Source organism: Sinohyriopsis cumingii, chromosome 3, assembly GCF_028554795.1.
Source record: "Sinohyriopsis cumingii isolate HCF-2022 chromosome 3, ASM2855479v2, whole genome shotgun sequence".
Classification (NCBI taxonomy): Eukaryota; Metazoa; Mollusca; class Bivalvia; order Unionida; family Unionidae; genus Sinohyriopsis; species Sinohyriopsis cumingii.
This window is the reverse complement of record NC_142963.1, coordinates 60,159,123-60,183,654: the sequence shown is the minus strand read 5'-3', so window position 1 is coordinate 60,183,654 and position 24,532 is coordinate 60,159,123. Positions and strand designations below refer to the sequence as shown.

The 24,532-nt window shown below is 35.0% G+C and overlaps 1 protein-coding gene across 1 annotated transcript in view; it reads right to left on the bottom strand.

The window, feature by feature from the left end:
- LOC149802942 (protein ecdysoneless homolog) overlaps positions 1-24,532 on the bottom strand; it is a 105,843-nt gene that overhangs the window by 4,034 nt on the left and 77,277 nt on the right. Inside the window, exons 8-13 of the mRNA XM_089952456.1 lie at positions 23,437-23,583; positions 22,789-22,874; positions 20,684-20,787; positions 19,838-20,027; positions 17,440-17,528; positions 5,138-5,358 (exon numbers count right to left, since the gene is read on the bottom strand). Of these exons, the coding sequence (XP_089808582.1) occupies positions 5,138-5,358; positions 17,440-17,528; positions 19,838-20,027; positions 20,684-20,787; positions 22,789-22,874; positions 23,437-23,583 (837 nt within the window). The remainder of the gene's footprint in view (positions 1-5,137; positions 5,359-17,439; positions 17,529-19,837; positions 20,028-20,683; positions 20,788-22,788; positions 22,875-23,436; positions 23,584-24,532) is intronic.

Here is a 24,532-nt window from a genome sequence, read left to right as displayed (position 1 = left end):
TGTATGATCTTTTACAACAAACTATATATATATATATGAATGAACAAAGGATAAGAGACAAACTTGTGAAATCTACTTGACGATCCAAACATCTAATTTATTTTTACAAGTAGCCTTGTGTACCATTGAACATTAGCTATCTGAAACTGTACCTTTGTCTATCCCCAAACATTAACTATATGGAATAGTAGCCTTGTCTGTCCATGAACATCAACTATATGGAAATGTAACCTTGTCTATCCTCGAATTTGAACTATATGGAACCATAGCCTTGTCTGTCCCTGAAAATTAGCTATATGGTATTATATCCTTGCCTATCCCTGAATATTAACTTCATGGAACTATAGCTTTGCCTATTCCTGAATATTAACTTTATGGAACTGGAGCCTTGTCTATCCATGAACATTAACTATATGGAACTATTGCACAAGCGTGATTCCAAATGACTGCTGACCAGTTCCATAACTACCTAGATGTGAATCCTCATATAATCAATTAGCCTGATATCAGCTTGCCCAATCTAGTAGGGCAAATAGAAAAACGGCTCACCCAATCAGGTAAGGCAAATACAAAAAAAAAACAATCAAGTAGAGCAAACAAAACACATGCACACACAGAGAGAAGATTCCTTTCCCAATCCTTGAATTAAAGACTCCATAATTAATAAATCTTCTCTAGAAAATCTGGAGTCTTTTCCAAATCCTTGAAATTAAGCTGACCAAAAAAATATTTTTCACAAAGTCATTAAAACTGGTGCAAATGAAATAAAATGTTTTCCAAAGTATTCTTATCCAAAATTTATTTTATTTACTTAGGGCATTATTTCTTACATTTCAATTCATTATTTGCTTTCATCTTTAAACTACAGACTATTCATTTTAATCCCTAAAGCACTGACATCCAACCTTTTTGGCCAAAATGGATAAAATGCTTAAGGTCATGTGCCACATGAGGATGAACAATTCATTATCACTAGTTATGCATATTATTTAAAATGCATATTTTCAAAATATCTGCTTACATGGCCACAGGTTACACAATGTGAAGTACCGTGTGCAGCCCAAAGGTTGGACATGTCTGCCCTGAGGTGTATTATCTGGCTACTTTTTATGACTTGTTTTATCATAATTCATGCTTACTGTATTCTTAAATTAGCATAGACAAATAAGTACAGGATGCCCTCTATCAAGTTTGGTCCAATTTTTGTAACATTTTTGGAAAAATCCTACTTTAAAGGTTTTCTATATTTAGTAACAGTGTCATATTTGATGGCAAATCAGCATCATCTGTACAAATTTAAAGATTCTCATACCATGATGATTTCTGTCAAATAGAATAAAATTCTGTCCAGCGGGTTCAGAGAAGTAGTTTAAACATTTTCTTTTTCAGTGATGGTGGCTATATTTGATGACTTAACAGCATCATTTGTATAAATTTGAAAGTCGTCTATGCTAGGATGCTCTCGGTCAGATTTGGTCAAATTCTGTTGAGCTGCTTTTTATAATTCATTTACAGGTCTTTTTATTTTTAGTCATAGTGGCCATATTTGATGGGGCAATGGTATCATCTGCATAAATTTCACAGGTCTTCATGCCAGTATGCTTACTGTCAAGTTTTTGTCAAATTGTTTTCAACAGTTTGGGAACTGTGATTTAAAGGTTGTTCCATTTTGAGCAATGATGGCCATATTTAATGGTGGATCGGTATCAGTTGTACAAATGCAAAAGATCTTCATGCCAGAAGGCTTTTTATCAAGTTTGGTCAAATAATTTATGTGGTTTTGGAGAAGTGTCATTTAAATGTTTTTTTCTGCTTTTAGTAATGGTGACCATATTAGCTGATGGTGGACTGGCATCATTTGTATAAATTTGAAAAGAGTGCCTCCTATTAAATATGAAGTGTTCAGCATTTTCGGATGGAGGAGATCATCTAAAGGTTTTTCTATTTTTAGCAGTGGTGGCGGGATCAGCATTATTTGAAAAATAAAATTTCATGTCTTCATGCCAGGATGCTTTCTGTCAAGTTTGGTTAAATTTTTATTCAGTGGTATTGGATAAGAAGTCATTTCAAGGTTTCTCTATATTTAGTAACATCAACATTTCTGTTGCTAGTAATGGTGGCCATATTTAAAGATGGATCAGCTTCATTTACACAAATTTGAAAGATCTCTCTACCAGAATGCTTCTGACAACCTCAATCAAAATTCTGTTTAGTAGTTTCAAAGCCATTTAAATGGTCTTCAATATTGTTAGCAATTATAGCTCTATTTGATGATGGATTGGCACCATTTGTATATATCTGAAACAGCTTCATGCCAGAATTTAAAGATATTCTATTTTAGCAATGGCAGTCACAGCTGATAATGGATTGGCATCATTTGAACAATTATACTAGGTGTTTATGCCAGGATGCTTTCTGTCAAGCTTGGTCAAATAATGTTAATATTAAGTCATTTGGGAGAAAAAATCAATTAAAGTTTTTTTTATATTTAGTAACAGCAACATTTTTTCCATTTTAGTAATGGTGGCTCAGCAACATTACACAAATCTGAAAGGACTTTCTGTGAAAATGCTTTCTGTCTAACTTACATAATTCTGTTCAGTGGTTTTTGTTAAGTACTCCATTTGCTCACTTATGAGTCCAACTGCAAACTGTACAACCCAGATCTGTCATTGCATAATGCACTGGTAGATCCATGTCTGTGCAGTTTGTTAGGAGTAATCAGTAAAACAAACAGTATAGACCCTGATCTGCATGTGCAATCTACTACAGCAGATCAGGATCTTTTTTGCAGCTATAAACGAGTACATACAGCAGTTGTTTAATGGGCTTTTACCAATTTTAGTAATGGTGGCCATATTTGATGGTGGACTGGCATCATTTGTATAAGTTTAAAAGCCTTCATACCGGGATGTTCTGTGCTAAAGTATCCTCTGTAATATTTTGTCCAGTGGTAGTAAAAGTTAATCATGACATAAGGTGAAAGAACTGTTGGGCTGTGATGCTTGGGTACCAGGTTCAAAATACCAATCAAGAGCATTTTTTTAATTAAGGGAAAAGATCAAAATATGCTCACTCATGTATAATTATTATACAGCTAAATTATATCATCCCTCCACACCATCACCCTACTGTTTGCATACCTGGATTAAAATAATAAATTGTATGAGTATGAAAGTCTATACAGATAAACACTGTAACACTTGGAGTATTTCTGCCTGTATTGATCACTTAAAAAAAAGGCAATGATAACAACTCAGTTGATTCTGCAAAACAGTCCAGTGTTAACACAAGATGCTTTGGGGGGGGGAGGCATTTACATCAAAGAGGTGGCAAAAAGTTAGAATATGACATTAATAGAACCATGGTACTGTGTTTTGGATATAATGTATCCATCCACAGACTTAAAAAAGATTTTTTGGTGCATAATCAGGTTTCCCTTATTCCAAAACGAACTAATGGGTTAGAATTAGTTGCACCCTCTTCCATCCAGTTCAAGTGTTTCCTGTCTGATAGATGCTTTAATTATTCTGTCATTTGCTTGGACATTACAATAATGTGGACTTACTGGAAAGCGAAATCTGTTCTTCTGTCCAATTATTCATTCTGCCAATCTAAACAACCATGTTTGTTTGCCACAAGGTTCACTGATTATGTCCTCAAATATTTTTGTTCAAACAGAAGAGCCATTAAAAATGTAGTACACCACATATGCTTGCTTTATTTTCATATTTTCCCCCACTCTCCCACCCTCCACTCTTAAGCACTATAATCTTAGGAAACAAATTAAAGAAAAACTTGTAAATTTGGAACCAAGCACTGGGTACAGTTAATTTCAGCCTGGGACAAGTAAAGCAACAGCTGACTCATCAAATGGTTAGTCAGGCACTGGGTAACTGCTGATCTCAACATGGGGCTAGCTGGGTACTGGGTAACAGCTGATCTCATGATGGGGCACTGGGTGAGACAGCTAACCTCATCATGGGTCTACTCTGGAACAGATAATCTTAACATGGACTTTGTCAGACACTGGATAACCACTAATCTCAACAAGGGGCATGCTAGGTACTGAATAGCAGTCAATCTCAACTGGAGTTTGTCAGGCACTGGGTGATTTTACATTTTTTATACAAAAGTATTAAACATGAATAAATACATGTTATACATTTCAAGCTGACAGTAAAAATCACTTGTGCATCTCCATCACAGCTAACAGATCATGTCACATTAAGACTGAATCAGCATAAAATGGCAGATTGATAGATTACAGAAAAGGACTAAGTGAAACAGCAATAAATGTATCTCCGATTATTCTAATTACACGACCCAATAACAGTAAGAAAAGGTATTCATTCGAGAAATGGGGCATATAATATGGCCATTGAATGTTCTTTTTTTAAACAGACTAATTCTTAAATTATAACAGGAAAGAGAATAGCATGAAACATCATAAATATCAGCACCGGTGCATAGCATGTCAGCAGGTGCTAAAGTGTCAAAGATTTAAATGGCTGCTTATTGGGCTCAGAACATTAAATAGTCTTGGGGAAAGCACAGTAGTCTATATAGCATAAATGCTGGCAAAACATTTTTGTCATTTGGGGTTGGCTGACAATGTGGCTGCATAATCTATTCAACACAGGACAACAGTGCACATTTTACAACACAGGACAACAGTGCACATTTTACAACATAGCACAACAGTGCACATTTTACAACACAGGTCTGAGCCTCCAACTCAAGTTATATTCTATGTCCTGTGTTGCAGTAATTTTTTTCACGACATAATACCTTCAACTTTGGTTCACCCTTTGACATTGACATTTTTAGCAATTTGGATATTAGGGATATGTAAAATATACTACATATACAACTGACAATGGGTCAGTGCATCCCTGCACATTTACTTCCCCATTGTATTCCTAATGAAAACAAAGATACAAAACCATGCATTTTGCTTGACAGAATCTGATTGCCTCATACATGGTCTGACTGAACAAACAGGATCACTCAAACTGGCCTTTTTGAGCAAGCAGAATGTTTAGTTTTATTACTATGGTTTTCAATACTAACTTAAACTACCAATCTCCTGTCTTGAGTCACTTGGTGCCTGAGAATTTGTAAGAGTCTACCATACCTTATTTGTTTCTGCTTTTGATTTTGTCTTTTGCTGTTTCTCAAAGCTTTTGCCCACATCAGTTTTGGCTAGTTCTCTATCCATCACATCCATGTACTGGTCCAGAGATGGTGGTCGTTTGATTTTCGTCTGCCTTTTGGATCGGTGAGTTTCATCGTCCAACTCATCCCAGTCATATTCACTCATGTCTGAGCTTGATGCACTCATAGTGTCCTCAAATTCTGTTGAGAAAAAAGGAAAACACCATATATACTCTCTGACAAGTCAAATCCAACTTCAAACAATATATATGCTGATCTGCCATAGCATAATGCGCATACAGATCAGGGTCTACGTTTTTTTTCTCTCCCTAACGATTACTCCTTACATATTCCATGAACCCAGAACTGCCAGCACATTATGGAACAGCAGATCTGGGTCTGTTCAGTTTGCAGTTGGACTTGTCTTATAAGCATGTATATAAGGTACATGAAATAGTATTGACTCTTATATAAGTATGAAAAGATAACATAGGATTTAAAACAGGAATTTTTTTATTACCATTTTATCTTTTATTTGATATACTTTTGCAAAATGTCAACAGCTTAACCGTTTAGTCTGTGGTACTACAAATTTTCATATATATGGAAGCATTATCTTCCTAAGCTTTTTCTTTTTGCAATTCACATTTTTAGGACTCAACTTTTAATTAGCCAGTACTGTGCTGATGTACCCAGATACGTACCTTGCAAGTTAGCGAAAGGTATATTTTTATGTCAAGAAGGATGGTTTTACATGCTAGTTCTTAAAGGAATAGCATGCTGATTTATTGAAAGTTGTATTTAGTAATGATGTGTGAATTTGGCTTTCATGGTAATTAAAATCTCTGCATTAGTTTAGGATACAGTAGTTCACACCAACCTAAAGAAGGATTTGGCACAAAAAACTTTATCTACATGCCACAATGAATTTGGCAATGTAACCTACATGTTTTTCTGTATGAGCCAAGCACTTCCAATGTCTGTTAATAATTGTTTTCAAATACATATTATAAGTCAAATGACATTAAAAAAGCAGCCATTAAATTTACTATGAAACATGGCTACACCATAAACTTCTTGCATAACGTTTTATAATGTCCAATTTCTATTGATCGATAGCATAACAATGCATTGCAGCTTTAGTGGTGTGCAACCTTTACTTAGCCAGCATCCCTAGTTACTAAATATAACATCAGCAATTTTACTGAGTCAATTCCTCTTAGCTTCACTGAATCATCAGCAAAGGGAGTGCATATTTTGCATCTTACTTCCCTTGAAGCAGAAAATAATCTCCTATATATGTATCTAAAAATATAGTTATATGCAGATTTATTAATTTGTATCAGTAATTAACAATCAAATTGGTCTAACTTCACATTTAAAAGGCAAAGTAGAAGCAACATACTGGACCTGTGTCAAATCTTTCAACACAAATATAACCTGGTTAATTAAATGCTTGAATAATAATAAAAAAGATGCTAATATTCACACACTTAGTCCTTACAACAGTGCCTAGACGATGTTTATAATGATGTAAATGACTATTACACAATTGGAGGTCTGCCACCATTGGGGTATTCTAAGTCAATTGAATCTTGTGTTTAAAAACTTAAGCTTGTAATGAACCTTTCCAATGGTGTCCCTTGACTTCCTTTTTATGTTTTTATTTTTTTGACTAATATGACATTAAAAATGTATATAAATCAAGAAAATGAGACAAACTTGGTTTTCAGAAAAATTATGAATGTTGAGAATTTCCATCATCAGGATCGCAATTATTTAAGCAAGACTAGATTTGTGTTAAAATAGGTGTATCTACAAGCACATATGCTGACCAAACTGTAGGTACATGTACAAGCAAATATGCTGACCAAACTGTAGGTAGATGTACTAGCATATATGCTGACCAAACTGTAGGTACATTTACAAGCATATACCATATGCTGACCAAACTGTAGGTACATGTACAAACACATATGCTGGCCAAACTGTAGGTACATGTACAAGCACATATACTGACCAAAGTGTAGGCACATGTACAAGTATATATGCTGACCAAACTGTAGGTACATGTACAAGCATATATGCTGACCAAACAATACGTACATTTACAAGCATATATGCTGACCAAACCGTAGGTACATATACGAGCACATATGCTGACCAAACAATAGGTACATGTACAAGCACATATGTTGACCAAACTGTAAGTACATGTACAAGCACAGATGCTGACCAAACTGAAGGTACATGTACATGCATATATGCTGACCAAACAATAGGTATATGTAATAACATATATGCTGACCAAACTGTAAGTACATGTACAATCACATATGCTGACCAAACTGTAGGCACATGTACAATCACATATGCTGACCAAACTGTAGGCACATGTACAATCACATATGCTGACCAAACTGTAAGTACATGTACAAGCACATATGCTGACCAAACTATAGGCACATGTACAAGAATATATGATTACCAAACTGTAAGTACATGTACAAGCACATGTGCTGACCAAACAATAGGTAGATGTACAAGCATATATGCTGACCAAACAATAGGTACATACACAAGCATATATGCTGACCAAACAATAGGTACATACACAAGCATATATGCTGACCAAACAATATGTACATGTACAAGCATATATGTTGACCAAACTGTAAGTACATGTACGAGCATATATGCTGACCAAACAATAGGTAGATGAAAAGGCATATATGCTGACCAAACAATAGGTACATGTACAAGCATATATGCTGACCAAACTTAAGTACATGTACAAGTGCATATGCTGACCAAACTGTAAGTACATGTACAAGTGCATATGCTGACCAAACTGTAGGTACATGTACAAGCATATATGCTGACTAAAATTAGGTACATGTACAAGCATAGATGCTGACCAAACTGTAGGTACATGTACAAGCATATATGTGGACCAAACTGTAGGTATGTACAAGCATATATGCTGACCAAACTGTAAATACATGTACAAGCATAGATGCTGACCAAAATGTAGGTACATGTACAAGCACATATGCTGACCAAACAAATAGGTACATGTACAAACATATAAGCTGACCAAACAGTAGGTACACATACAAGCATAACTGCACATAAACTGACAAAACAGTAGGTACATGGACAAGCATATAAGCTGACCAAACAGTAGGTACATGTATAAGCAAATATGCGGACCAAACTCCAGGTACATGTACAAGTACATATGCTGACCTAATAGTAGGTGCATGTACAAGCATAAAAGCTGACCAGTCAAGTAAAAAAAAGTTAAGAAATGCAGAAGCAATTGAAAATTTGATTTTAACATCAAGAAAATCGAATCAACTGAGTATGCACAGAAACATTCCAACAATATTTCTTTTATCTACCTCTATTGGTTTTTGTTTAATCATCTTAACAATGTTTTCATTTAAACAAAAAAGTTGGTGAAAAAATAAAAAAACAAATAATGGACTAAAAATCAAATTATGTCATATATTTTTCTACCTCAGGTACTGTTTGTTTATTTCTGCTAACAAGGTGATTTTTAAAAAGAAATCCATGGTCAAAAAGTTCAAATATGTGTAAAATAATTGAAAAATAACTGTCATAGGAATAAAATCTAACTGGGTCATCTACATATGAACATGATACTATCTGTACTCATGAACAAGTCCAATTCAAGTTCAAACTGATTACCCACATCTGCTGTCACATCTAGGTCTATGCCGTTTGTTAGAAGTAATCAGTGAAACAAAACATTACAGACCCTTATCTGCCAACATTTTGTGCAACAGCAGATCAGGGTCTATGTTGTCAGGAGTCCATCCCAACTATAAGAGGTTATATATGGTACTGTTTTCCAACCTTTTACATATGTCTACCTCAAGTAGCATGTATGCATTAGTTAATTAAAACTAAAGTTCTAAAAATATAAAAAATGAGGACTTGCACAAATATACACATATACATAAAGTAAGCTTATGAACTAAACATAACCATGCAGTAAACCAACTTAAAATATGAATGGTAAAAATGTTACAATTCTGCAAAAGGTATACGTCAAGTGGATTTTGTCTTTTCATGCAAACAAGGTTTTAATCAAAATAGTACAATTTTCAAAAGTAAACAAATGTATTTATATATATAAACAAAATGCTATCATGGCATGAAAATATAATCTGTCAATCTACATATGCAGCAAAGTATATTAGCAAAATTTCATTTTTCTTTGTTGAGAGGTTTTTGTGCAATCTTGCTAATAAGCTTCTTAGGACAGACAGATGGAAGTGCAGATCTTTGTATATACATTATCAAACCAAGCAATGGAAGCTAGACTAAATGTAAGTAATGTATTTTTCACCTGTGAAAAGCTGCTTACACAACTGTATTTTGTTCTAATCATTTTATCTGATATATCTATAAATATTTCAAAGTAAGAGTTCTGTTTAAATATTTGATCATATAGCCAATAACTTTAAAAGATCCATTATAAAAGAAAATGTTCTGTCATGTAAGGGTCTGAATGCTTCAATGTCTGATATATTTTGCCTTTATCTTTCAGGATACATCGTAATGCGTTTGTTTATTTGTACCCTCTCATTTTTCACATGTACTTTACATGTGAGGCTGGCTATTAATTAAACAATCTATAATTATTTTGTGCAGCTCTGCCTTTGGAGTGAGTATGATTTTCACTAAAGTACATGGAAAAGTAAAAGATAAAACTATTCTTCATTACAATCTGTACTTACTTATAAGTCAGATCTAACTGTATGCTACTGAGACCCAGATCTACTATTGCATAATAGGCCAGCAGATCTGAGTATATGCAGTTGGTTAGAAATAATCATTAGAATAAACGTGAACTCTAATCTGCTGGCACATTATGTGACAGCTGATCAGGGTCTTTACTTTTTGCATTAAGGCTCAACTTATAAGGAAGTACATCTTTTGGCTTGTTTTAGTTACAGAAATCAAAATGGTTCTTTGCTTGCCATGTGGAAGTCAGAGTGGTCTCCCCCTGTGCTGAGGGATTAGAACACAAAAACATAAACCTAAAAGAGGAAAGCTGGTATCACACTCCCAGGTAGCTGGTATCATACTTTCAGATTTATTAACCTTATGAGTATAAATTAAAAAATATTTTATTATTTTCCAGATTTCCTTAATAGTGTTGTGATAGCTGTTTCCTCAAACTGCTAACTCTGCACCCATAACCTTTTACTTATTTAAGGTTTGGAGATATCTGGACCAGTAACTGAGTCAGAATAAAGCAAACTCCATCAATACTGCCACAACTACCACAAAATTATTAAGTATGCAATGGAATACTTCAAGTACACACAGACAAGTCTTTAATGCCAGATCAAAGAAACCTTGTGTCAGCTTTGTTGACTTTGCACAAAACTCATGTGGTACCGAGGTAAATGCAAAACTTAAACCACAGCCCGTAACATATGAAATATAGGTCACAATGAACTTCTTTGTTGCATGTGTGGTTCTAATCGAGATGCATATCATCATCAATTTTCTAGCATGAACAATGCATGTGAAGTGAACACCAAATACAAAATGTAACCCAAGTGAGAAATGTATAAAATACTGGTCATATTAATCAAGTTCTGAGACATGAGAGTGGGGCTCCGAGTGGCCGAGTGGACTAAAGTGCTCTCCGTTACGGATCACTGCCATCTCACCTCTGTCTGCATGGGTTCGAGTTTCAGATTCAGCCATTGTGGGTATGTGAGAAAGCTTGCCAGTAGCTTCTTGTCGGTCAGTGGTTCTTTCCGGGGTTTTCCCAGGTTCTTCCTCCACCATTAATACTGGCCACCATGTATAGCCTATTGTGTGCTGAAAAATGGCATTAAACCCTACAACAGCAACATCAACAACAAAAAAAGACATGAGGGTAGTGCTGATCAAGATGCATCCCTTCACCAAAACTGCATCATTCCAGATAGGATGGTATGAACATACCTTGCAAAAACATCGATATATCGATGCATCAATACTTTTGCTGGAACGATACACACCATACATAAGTTATTTTAGTCTTCAGCAGTTAAGAATAATTATTTTTCATTCACCTTCTTATTCTTTAAATACAGAATTCAGGAAACAGCATATTCAGTCCTAGAAACTCATTTTTATTAGTAAAAACAAAAAATGACTATTAAGAATACTCGCTCACCACCTGCAAATTCAAACAAAGTGACATGGTTTGTAATCTGCCCCCACCCCCAATTACCCGCCAATTATCTTAACCCAGCAGCATGTTTAGCATAAAGGATACATTCCAAACGTATTCCATGTGCATAATAAATATAAATAAGTACTCTACTCATCATTTAATAACCAATTTTATGCAAAATTTCTACATTGAATTTGATCTTGTCTACTTTGGTTGATTTGAAAGCTACACTACCATTGTATCACATGGTGAAATATGTTACATTTAAATCTTTTTTTGTGGTTACTGCTTGTTCCGGTCAAGGTTAAATAATAAATACCAATCAGGAATCAGTGTAACTTATTCCCTGTGTGACACACAGGAAGTACTAGCAAAGCAACAGAGAAACATCGCTCTAAAGTCATTGATATAAGTACTTGCTGTTTGAAGAGCTCAGCTAAAATGTGTCAGGGTGTGCGATTGTGTGAATCATGCAAAATAAGTAAAAATTTGCACACTTAGAGAACACTGATGCATAAGAATTCACGCAAATTAGATGAAAGTCCTGCATCTGTAAATGTGCTCAGTGAAGTAAACAATTTTTATTTAACCGTTCTAGTTGAGAAATGTTTTTCGGGTAGGCAACAGTTTACACATCTGGGGTCTTCAAGCATGACAAAAATGGTTGTTAAACTAAATTTGATTGGAACATTGTGCCCTGGAATAAGCATTATGGCTTAGTTTGAACCCTCCATGAATGAAATTTTACAACTGTGTGTATAAAATATGGGCCACCGGGAAAACCCAAAATGTCTGATTCCTGGCATGGTTCATTATGTATTCGTTCACCAAATACTGGCTGGTGAAAGTGATGATGACAATAACTTTTAAAGTTATGAAGTATTTTGGATTATTGGAGCTGAGAAATTGTTAATTGAGATACCAGTGAGTGATTTTGACCCCAAAAATCATGTTAAAACCGAGTCAGGTGTACATGTTGGATGGACAAAAATAGAGGGCATGATGGTCAGCCTCCCTTTCAGCAGTATTTCAAAATTAAATGTAGAAAGCAGAATACTGAGCCTCATTAAAATACAGACAATTTAAAAGTAGAATGAAATTTTAATTTTTTATCAATCAATTTAGTAAATCATATGCTACAAAACCATATATCCATATCAGGGTTAAGAGAAACTGAATAAGTAAGGATAAAAAAATAATTAAAAGTAAAGATATTTATTTGAATACCTCTGTCTGCACAAGCAGACTATGGCATTGATGGACTAAAAACCCTAATACAGCATTATGGAACAGATAAGAAATATGGCATGGTAGTAAGTAAACTACTTATTCATCAAGTAAGTTTGTGTTAGTGAAAAATCCTATTTTGGAGCAGATGTATCTGTGATCTCTGGAAAATTGTAAATAACAGCCACAAAGATTTCCAAACATCTTCAAGCTGACAAAGCAAGCTATGCATATGCCTTTCAGAAGGAAACACAAAAATGTTCACACACATATAAGATATAGAGTATGCTCAGAAATAACTAACAGATTAATACCTATGTAACTAGAGGTGACCTCTATTAAAGATTTTGATTTCAGTAGAGCTCTAAAAAAGTGGAATATTGAAGTGTTAGGTAAATATTGAACCATGATTGTTTCCTCCTGCCCCTCCTTCTTTTCTACTCTGCCCTTCTTTCGGTGACAAAGATTGAAGTCCTCCTTAAGTTAAAATCCTGGCAGCATCTCTCCTTAAATTGTACATGGGGAACACATTTGGAATTTCTCTTTTTATGTAGAGATATTTAATCAGTGAATGAAGGTGCTGATGGAATAAATTAAATTACCATGGAATCAGCAAGGGGGCAGATTTCAAAGAACTGAAGTTTATCACCTTGTGTAAAATTAAAAAACAAAATTATAGAACAAGAAGAGTGAGTGTCATCAATAGTTTTCCTGCTTCACTAACAAATACAAGTACCTGTGGCCACATCAGTCTTTTTCATCTAAAGTACAATGTGATAGATTTTGTTGGTATTCATCCTCATTCCCATGCCCAGATTTATTCTAGATGAGATTTTCTTTGCATGAGGAAATTGCTTTATTTGTTCTGTTTTGAAGATAACATTGTAATGTCTTCGATGTTTAAGTCTGACATGAAATTGGAACTAAGATGTTTTCAAAGCATTCATGCAGTGCAAAACAAAGGGCCTGGTGGCTAAGGGGAGTTAAATGGAGCCACCATTAAATGGCCTAAAACGATGAATAAAAATCACTGACAACCAACAGGTAGTCTGTTTGAAAGTATTTTTGTTTTATTGTCATCGATGAGAAATGCATATTAATATATGAAAAATATATCTCTATCTGTAATCTACATACTAGAAATACAACCATTATTTCAACATACATAAAGGGACACCACCTACCTTTCAAAAATGGAAAGACCATCAAGTGTATTGATAATTATCGTATCGCAGGCTGTGTATTTTTAATCATATCAATACGTGGCACAGGTTATCATTTCACCCCTAGTCATGCGTTAAATGAAAATACTTAACCTAAATGCAAGCTATAGGTCACAGTGACCTTTTCTGAATGGGTGTGGTATTAAGAAAGCATCTTCGCTTGCCATGGTTCTGCTATGTTAACCCTATCTACAATTTGGGGATCAATAAGATATTATAGTGCTTTGTCCTAGTGACATCTATTGAATTTCATGAGTTGCCTCCCTTAATAAGTAATGCCAACTAAAAATAGCATGTAACAGTGGTGTTTTGTACATCATCCAAAAAAGGTTCAGCAATTGACTTCAAAAGGACACTACACAAGTTTAACATCGAAAGTATGACAACTTACCAGAGAGAAGCCATTACAGGTGTATTTGAGTGAAGGGATTTATTTGTACAAACAGGGACCAGCCATAGAAAATTGCTTCTTTATGAGTCCATTCCAGAGGTAATGTAAGAACAGTATTCAGATTTGAGCAACTTGATTTTGATTGGATATGGTGACTTGACAATGCATGATCATATCAGAATCCTGGCTAGTGAAGATGCTAAAAAAGATGTACACAATCATCTAGTTTAATGATTCAAGCATGAACAGTTAAAACACAAAATTTAACCAGTGTAGCATGAAATATCAGGCACAGTGACCTGTTTCTGATATAATAGTCTGATACTCATCATGATGCATCTCATCAACCAGTTTGCTTACAGGAGGCAAAAAATGTGTTGTCATGAGAAAAACAAGTAAATTTAACATGAGCCAGTAAAATGCGAACTATATGTCACAGTGGCTCCCTTTTGTTGGAATGGTGTGGTACTTTTTGCTGCAATGGTGTGGTACATTTTGTTGGAATGGTGTGGTATGTTTTGTTGTAAGTGAGTGGGTTTCTTGTTGTCAGTGTGTGGTACTTTTGTTGTATGGGTGTGGTACTTTTTGTTGTAAGGGTGTGGTACATTTTGTTGTTAGGGTGTGGTACTTTTTGTTGTAAAGGTGTGGTATTAAGAAAGGTGCATACAATCATCTTGTTTGATGATTCTGGCATGAACATTGTTTGAGAATGAAACTCAAGTCAGTGAAGTGTAAATACAGAGACCTTTGTGATGCTGGTGTAGGACCCTTTGACCCCCTCCCCATGGGGTAGGTGCTTAGAAAGGTATAATCGTCATTGGCTGTTTCTTTCAACATCTTTCTTTAACTTTTTCAAGTGAATCAGGGCTCTAAGCTTATCTAATTTCTAGCTGATTAGTCACTTTTGAATTGCTTTTTTTTAAAGAAAATGGCAGCAGATGTTTAGAAAAATGCTTTAACAGTGTGAGTTATGGATGTTATATGATGGAAAAAGTTAGAGCAGATGGATCTTTTCTAACTTCAAAACATGTCAGATCAGAAAGAAAAAGGACAAATCAGCACAGCTTTACGAGCTTTGAAAGAAGAATATCAGGGTAATACAATACTGCACTTTGAGCACATGATCATGCTCATTTCATAATTCCAGTTCATGATCATTCAGTGAAAATTATACATGCAAACCAGTTAAAAGTGAGTACTGAGTATATTTTGTATTTGCATTCTGGTTCTAATTCATATGGACTTTGTCCTTTGTCACATGAATTTTGACCAGCTGCAGAAATCAGTTAGTAGCTAAAGTAAATATATCTTTTTCATACATGCTGTAATTTTGGCATGTAATATATAGAGATGACGTTAGGTAATGATATATATTGGATACTTTGAGTTTTAACACAGGCTTATACACATTTAATCAATACAATTTCCCTTTGACCAGATACCCGATCATTATGATCTATGGGTACCCAGTGGATCTTTCTAAAATTTTGACAGCTTTAGACAGACCATCCCATAAGCTCTTCTGGTCCATGACCAGTGGAAGTAAACAATGCAGAGAAATGAAGAAAAGATATACGGAACTTAATAAATATAAACTGTTACAAGTGCCTGTAATCTTACAGTTCTTGTTTCGTTCATTTGGGCTGAAAATACTGTGACACAATCACAATTAAGTATTTGGAAGACAAACTCTAACAATATTTATGATGATGGAATTTTTTAACTTTCTGTTTTACAAATGAATAATGATATCATATTTCCATCTACAAGAAAACAATCTACCTACAGAGTATGTATACAAAGAAAGAGCTCTGAACTAAAATGACCAAAGGGGGTGTGTGTGTGTGTGTAAATATACATATATATATATTTTCAAGATGGCTGTTGTGGTGGCCATACTGGATGTCAGATCAGCATAATTTTCATTCAAGACCAATTGGACATCATAAGAAGTCTTCTGGTGAAAACCCCATGTCAATGTGACATTCATGTAGAGTTGTAATAAGATTTTTAGGGTTGTAATGGTGGACATACTGGATGTCAGATTGGCACCATTTTTTATTTAGGTTCAGCTAGACTTCATAAGAAGTATTTTAGTGTTGATACAAACATCTGTTCAGGAGGAATACTAATAAAATTGTCAAGATGGCTGCCATAGTGGCCATACTGGACATCAGATCAGCACCAATTATATTAAGGACCACTAGATATCATAAGAAAGTCTTTTAATGAAAATCCAAAGTTGATATGACCACCCATTCAGGAGGAGTAGCAATAAGACATTGTTGCTCTTATATATTAGATGTCCGAGCAACACCATTTTCATTTAACACCACCTACAACCATTTGATGAATGTATGTGTAAAGTTTCAAGGCAACGTTTGCTAATGGTAAGACGGATGTCAGATGACAGACAACAGACCATCGCATTAGCTCTTCTGGTCTACAAACAGTAGAGCTAACAAAACTGAGATACCACTGGGTCTTAAAAACCAGCTGAGCAATCCCCGGTGTTAAAGTTACTTAGAAATGAGATAATCCTAAATAATTCAGTTCTCTTTTTAAATACTGCTGTATTGTCTTTTTAATTTTGAATGGGCTTTTCAGTCTGCAAGAGGTGAAGAAAATAATGAATGTTCTGCTTAGTTCTGATTAGACAAAATTGAAGTCAAGGGATTAGATTATATATTTTGCTGGTAAAAGCTCGTCAAAATATTGCAATCACACAAACATGCATCTGACTAAAACATTGTACAATCAGATCTAAGACTGCATACAACTTCAGCCCACCAATTATTTCAAATGAACCTGTATCGATCTTGATCTCGTGACACATTCAAAAGGCAGAGGATATTCTGAGGTATATACATTACAAAGGAATCTATAATCTCACCCATTCAGCTTGATTTCCAGGTCATGGTACTAAACACCAAAATAGAGTCCATTATGTGGGGCCCCGAGTGGCTGAGTGGTCTAAAGCGATATCCGTTACGGATCACTGCCATCTCACCTCTGTCTGCATGGGTTCGAGTCTAAAATTCGACCAATGTGGGCATGTGAGAAAGCTTGCCAGTAGCTTCTCGTGGGTCGGTGGTTGTTCCCGGGGTTTTCCCAGGTTCTTCCTCCACCATTAATACTGGCCACCATGCATAGTCTATCGTGTGCTGAAAAATGGCATTAAACCCCACAACAACAACAACAAGAGTCCATTATCATGAGGAAATCATACTTACCAAACATTTTTTGCATTGAGTTAATGAATCCACTGGTTTCAAACTTGACATCATCATCATCATCATCATCATCATCATCATTGTAGTCACTGTAAAGAAGAGTAAAATTAGAAACAGACTGTGACAGCTGCCACATGATGAAATCTATTCTTGATATTGTGCATAACTTTTGATGGTAGCTATGTCAAACATTGTTCACATTTCTCTGTTACTAACATCACAGAATGAGAAACAAGAATTCTGAAGAAAAATCATGAGATATTATATATACTTGCTGATAAGTCAAGTCCAATTGCAAACAGCACAGACCCAGATCTGCTGTCACAGAATGCATAGACAGATCAGGGTCTATGCTATTTGCTCACTTCTAATAAACTGCCTAGACCCAGGTACAGTATATGATGGCAGATCTGAAACGGCAGTGTTTGCAATTGAACTTGACTTATAGGCATGTGGCAACTATTACAATCAATCTATTCTTTCTGTGTGTCTGTGTGCTATATTACATCACAGAAAATTTATCATACTGAAGTGTCATGGCATAAATATTGCCAATGAGCAAAATCATGAAAATTCAACCTGTAAATCTGGTGACTTTACTGAATTCATGAAAACTAAATGTCAATAAAATAATTTACAAGATTATATTATTATCAATTGAACAACTGTTTCTCTATCATTGTTAATAAAATTGATAAAAAACATATGTACAATGAATACATATCATCAGTGTAAATTTAATGACTACATAACTAAAAATCATTCAGGCATGAAATCTAGAGAAAAAAAATATTTAAAATGGTATTGTAATACATTTCCAAATACTTACATACATAAGTTCCATGACCATGGGATTAAGGATATCAAAGACATAGTGTTAAGTAGAAACTTGTTCTATAACTATTATCCAAGTTTTTTAAATTCTACCTAATTCTTAACCCTCCTTCAGCTAAATTAACGCATTAACCCCTGGAGGTTTTTGTCGTTTTCGCCTGAATTTTGAGTAGGAAACACATTTTGAAAGCTATTTCTGAATACATCCGAAAACACCAACTTCCAGGTGATCTTCCAATAACAAACTGCCTAATTGTGCTAGAAACATAGCCTTTCTTTGGCTATTTGGCTCGCGCATGAGCAGAAGGGTAAAAGTTGGAGCTTTTTTTTGTGGGTTTTTTGGTGCTAAACCGACCCATTATTTTTGTATCAAGATCACTCTTTATTCCAAATGCCCATCTTACTTTTTGCAAAGGTTCATTTGTCTGTTTGCAGTTCATACCAGTTTGCCTTAGATCTGAGACCAAAAAGTCTAAAATCCATACACAAAATCAGATTCTGACCACAGGCGAAGTTTGGATTTTAAAAAATCTGGTCCGAAAAATGAGGTTTTTCCCTCTGTATTTTGATGTGCAACTAGAAATTCCTGATTATTTGGTATCATTGTAGAGCTACATCTGTCTACCTTTCTATAATACCACCCACTTTAGTGTATCATGCATGACCATGACGCTACAGAGCTCAGCAGTAGGCTACTACCTCCTGCCACGTTAACTCGTCGCCAGGGGTTAATGTGTTAAAAAAAATACTGTACTCATTATAAATAAGTAACAGCCCTGAAAATAATAGAAAGCATAACTTTATGATTTATGAAAGAATAGATCATATAAGGATAAATAACAACCTGTCTTCAAAAGCTGACATGAAACCACCATATATACTTGCTTATAAGTCATGTCCAACTGCAAACAACAAAGACCCTGATCTGTTGCTGCATAATACACAGAGTAGATCTGGGTCTATGTTGTTTGTTCCATTGGTTACTTCTAAAAAAATGTACAGATCCAGATCTGCTGCTGCATTATGCACCTGCAGATCTGGGTCTATCTTGTTTGTTCCATTGGTTATTTCTAAAATAATGTACAGATCCAGACCTGCTGCTGCATTATGCAATGGCAGATCTGGATTTGTGCAGCTGTATCTGAATTATAAGCAAGTACATACAGTAAGTCCCAGTGTATATATTTTAAGTCCCAGTGTATATATTTTAAGATTCTAAACACCATATAGAGACAAAATGTCTTATTTTTCTCAGTAAAACAGCGATATATTGATAATTAGCAATATTCCTACCCAAAAGCCCAGGGATGGTAAAGGAATGAGACAAAAGCTTAAACAACAATTTGCCCAAAAACGTACATGCAAGGTTGGATACAGATGCTGACAATGACACTGGGATGACGGCATAAACTCTCTTTGCTGTTTGAAGAGCTCAGCTAAAATGTGTTAAATTCAAGTTCATAAAAGTGAAATAAATCTGTATCTTTTGATGTAGAGGTCACATATAAAACTGCAAGGACTATTAGAGCTCAAGATGTTCCATGCCTAGATGTTTTATACTTACTTAGGAAATTCTGCACCATCTAATCCAGACACTTTTTCAATAAATGATTCCATTCCCTTAGAGACACTGCTCAGATTTATTGAGCTCTCAGTAGCAGATTCATTAATGTCAAGGTCACTGTCTTGTTTGCCTGACCTCTTCTTTAAGATTTTGTCCAGTGTCTCTGGGGTCAAGTTCATCCAGGAGTCATCTGCAAAAAATATGAACATAAAAGTCTCTTTAGTTCCTATACATCCAAGAAATATAACTAGTACTATGGTTACCATGATCAAGGTCAATGTTGGTGTCCTGTATTATCACTTAATAAAAAAAACAACTAAAAAAATATATTTTCAAGGACATATTTTGGGAAATAAAAAGAAATGACCACCAGTAGCCTTGCATAACTGAAGTCATTTAATTTAAACTCATTGCCACCAATCCATTACATTCATACACTTTTCATCCAAGAAAAAAATAATAGTATATCTATTGAAAAATATGGTTATGTAAAAAGCACTTGTGTTAGATCCTCATTTATTCCTTTTTTACAATGAGTAAAAACAATCTGTAGGCTGCTCTGTCATTTGTATGGATGTGATATAGTACAGGATTTGGTTTGGTTTGGTGGCACAGCAACACAAAGTAGGTTATTCAGTACTGAGGAATTTGGAATAAAATGCCCTGTCCAAAGACACACCACAGTAGCTGACCAAGGCTAGTCCAATCATTAGGTTCAAGCCCGCATCCTTTGGGCAAGAATCAAGCATTCTAACCACTGAGCCAATACAGCTCCTGATACAGTATAGTAATGTATAACTTAAAAGTTATTACTGATATATATTATTTCATGGATATAATAATTACCATCAGCAGGTGGAAGGGAAGACTCTGCTCTTCTCATCTCCTCTACATTATACTTAACACTCCCTAAAAGGAACAGAATATCTTCTCCTGGATCCCTACTGGGGCTGCAGTTATAAATAAACTAATGATAATTATAATGTATATGACAAAATTTCCACAAGCATAATTTTTTATTACAAACTTAGCATGACAGCTAAATTCAAGAAAACTCACCTAAAAGCAAAACCAACTAAGATTCGACAGACAAAGTAAGACTATACACTGTACCACTGTTATGATGAGGGATAATAAAAGCATAGTAATAATAATACAATATGCCAAATGCCAATGAGCAAATTACATTACTTTCAAGCCTGACTTAAAAGACTGTCGTTGTAGAGAAACCACCTGTCATGCAAGACATGAAGGTTCGGTGTGTGTGATTTGGATTTTTAATGCAGCATTAACAATTTGTCAGTCATATTGCTACTATGTCTGCAGTGTGGCAGTTTATAGTGATGTCTAGCACTGGGGAATCATGCCGCAGACATGTAGCACAATGTCCCACCCAGTCACATTATCTTGACACCAAGTCGACCAGTCCTAACACTAACCTCCTAATGCTGAGTGCCTAGCAAGGCAACTGTTTGTACCATTTTTATAAGTTTATGATATAACTTGGCCAGGGTTCAAACCTGTGACCTCCTGCATCCGAAGGCGGACACTCTAACCACTAGGCCACCGGGGCGGTCACATAAAGGTCTGGAGCAACTTAGTTATACAATATGATGACCTCTAATGAAAGATTACATTTTAAGAAACCTTATTTCTTGGTAGAAGGAGTACCCCCTCAAGACAGATTCACCATAATTTAATGCAGCAATCATGCTCAGTGAATTTTATTCCATGGGAATTATGCTCAGTGAATTTTATTCCATGGGAATTATGCTCAGTGAATTTTATTCCATGGGAATTACACTCAGTGAACTTTATTCCATGGGAATTATGCTCAGTGAATTTTATTCCATGGGAATTACACTCAGTGAACTTTATTCCATGGGAATTATGCTCAGTGAATTTTATTCCATGGGAATTATGCTCAGTGAATTTTATTCCATGGGAATTACACTCAGTGAACTTTATTCCATGGGAATTATGCTCAGTGAATTTTATTCCATGGGAATTACACTCAGTGAACTTTATTCCCTGGCAATTATGCTCAGTGAAATTTATTCTAAGTCAATTATGGTGCATTAGCATTATTTCATGGCAATAATGCTAAATGAACTTTATTCCTGTGGCAATTATGCTAAATAAACTTGATTCTTATTGCAATAGTGCTAAATTAATTTCACAAAAACTGAATAATGTTAAATATTATAATTAACAGGTAATACATTTCTCTGAGTTACTGCACTCAGTCTACCATATATACTTGTTTCTACGATGGATCCAACTGTCACATAATGATTTAGCAGATAAGGGTAAATGTTGTATGTTTTACTGATTACTCCTAAAAAGCTATACAGACAGCAGATCTGGGTCTATACAGTCTACAGCTGGACCCAACTAATAAAGTGAGTATATGGTATATATACAACTTAGTTCAGTGAATTATTTTGTTTATAAAAATCTGAAAAACTTCAGTCAATTCCTAGTAATAACATGAAGTGAATTTAACAAGAAAGTTATATATGCTTTAAGAAAATACAGATTATATATAATTTGAGCTTCCTGTCAAGAGTCTATTGCATCCTGTATTCAACAGTTTTCTTCCCACAATTTTGACCATTTCATGCAGGATATATTATTTTAGAATACATTTCAAGGTGTTAAATGATGAAAAGACAAAATAACAATTGCTAGATTCCACAATGAAATTGAAAATGCACTATCAAAATAAAATATTCTGATTTTATGTTGAATAATATCACATTATTTGTGAGGTACACATTGCAAAGATATATATTAGTGGATCAGTTAGGGGGAAGCACAGTTTTGGGTCAAACCACCATCCCAGTTACAATAATATACTTTAATTGGGCATTTGTGCCAAAACGACTTATCCTTCTTAGAAATAAACCCTTGTAGACAAAATCCTGAACCCACCTCTCTGATTTACTGACCTTTTTTGATGGCTGATATTTTCCTGGTAGAATTTCCATGCACTGCCTAGTAATTCATTGTACAACTTTGATCCTTCCAGCTCTCCCTGATAAGAAAGAAAAACATTGTTCTGAGAGAAATACATTTAAGTGCTCTATGTTAACATTTTGTTTTTGTTCAACTTAACTAAAATAAAAGCTGTGCAACTAATACAGGAGAGGTGATATGATCTTCAATATGGTCACTATGGTGGCAATATTGGCAGTATTAGTGGCACAGCTTTTATTTATGACCAACTAGACAGAAGTCCTCAAGGGAAAATCCCATGCTGATATCACTACCCAATCAGAAATCGTGGCATTAGAAAGAGTTGAAGATGACCACTCTGGTGGCTATACTGAGTGTCCAAGCTGCACCATTTTCAGTTGGGACCAACTAGACAATGGGAACGAATGTGTGTGTATAAAGTTTCATGGCAATCCTCCAAGTAGTTTAGGAGAAGTAGCAAAAAAAATACTTGTTCTAGAGGACAGATGGATGATGGGCAACAGTTTATCCCATCAGCTCTTTTGGTCCATGAAACTATTAAAAAAAGCCAGATTAAAACTTTTATGGAGATCTCAGGCTTTATCCTAATGCTTTTATTCTGACTTGATAAGAATCATTACCCTAAAGTAGTTCTTGTCCTTAAGGGATTTTAGGTATCGCTGCCATCTAATGTCCCCATCAGGAGGAGAACTGACAACACTGTGACCATTTGCTTCTGTTGCTGGCCTGGATGAACACTTTGCACACAAAATCTCAAACCCATGAGCCTGGAAAAAAAAAGAAAATGATAAGTTATGGTGAATCATCATATTATTAATATCAAGATACAGAGTGAGATATTGCCAATAATTGAACTTTAACCCTTGAATAATACATCCAGTTCAAAGAACCTAACTCTTAAAGTACAAAAGATTAAAACATAAAGCAGAAAAGGGCATGTTGGTAAGAACCATGAGACTAGAGCTATTAGAGATGGGTACATCATAAAGGGGCCTGCTCACAACAATTATCTTTACAGTGATTTAAACATGTAAACTTGTACTGGGGACTAAAGTTTGCAGAATAGCATTCTGGGGTGATAACTCATTAAAATAGTTATATAGAATATGATAAAGCCAACTCATTCAACAACCATTTATAAAGTAATGTTGCAGAAATCAAATTTCTGGATGAAATAAAGTCTGAAGCCATACATCTTCTGAAAGATGATGTAGAGTGCTGGAAATTAAATTCTTTAAGGTCTCATAAATACAAAATTGCATGCCAAATTTTGTTAACATCCAACAATCATAAGTACAGTAAAGCTGAGAAACCAAAGTCAGGCAATTCAATATGGGACATGACGTTTGTAATTGATAGTGTTAAAAGCTCAAAATGAAACTCTTTCAAGGCCAACATAAAACAGCATGCCAGTTATGACTGAAATCTAACTATCCTTGATAAAGTTATGCAGCAGAAACCTGTAGGGCAAGCAATCAGGGGGCATAAATCATGTAAATGATATTGTGGCATGCTGGAAATCGTTCTAACTCAAGCTATCATTAATATAGAGACATATATTACATTCGGTTGAAATCCAATAATCCCTGGTTCAATTAAGGTGTAGAAATGAAAATTCAGAGGACAATCAGGGGCCACAACTCCTCAAAATGAAAACGTATAAGGTTGGATAAAAAGATGTAAATTCTGGTCAAAATCCAACAATTCCAAGTAAAG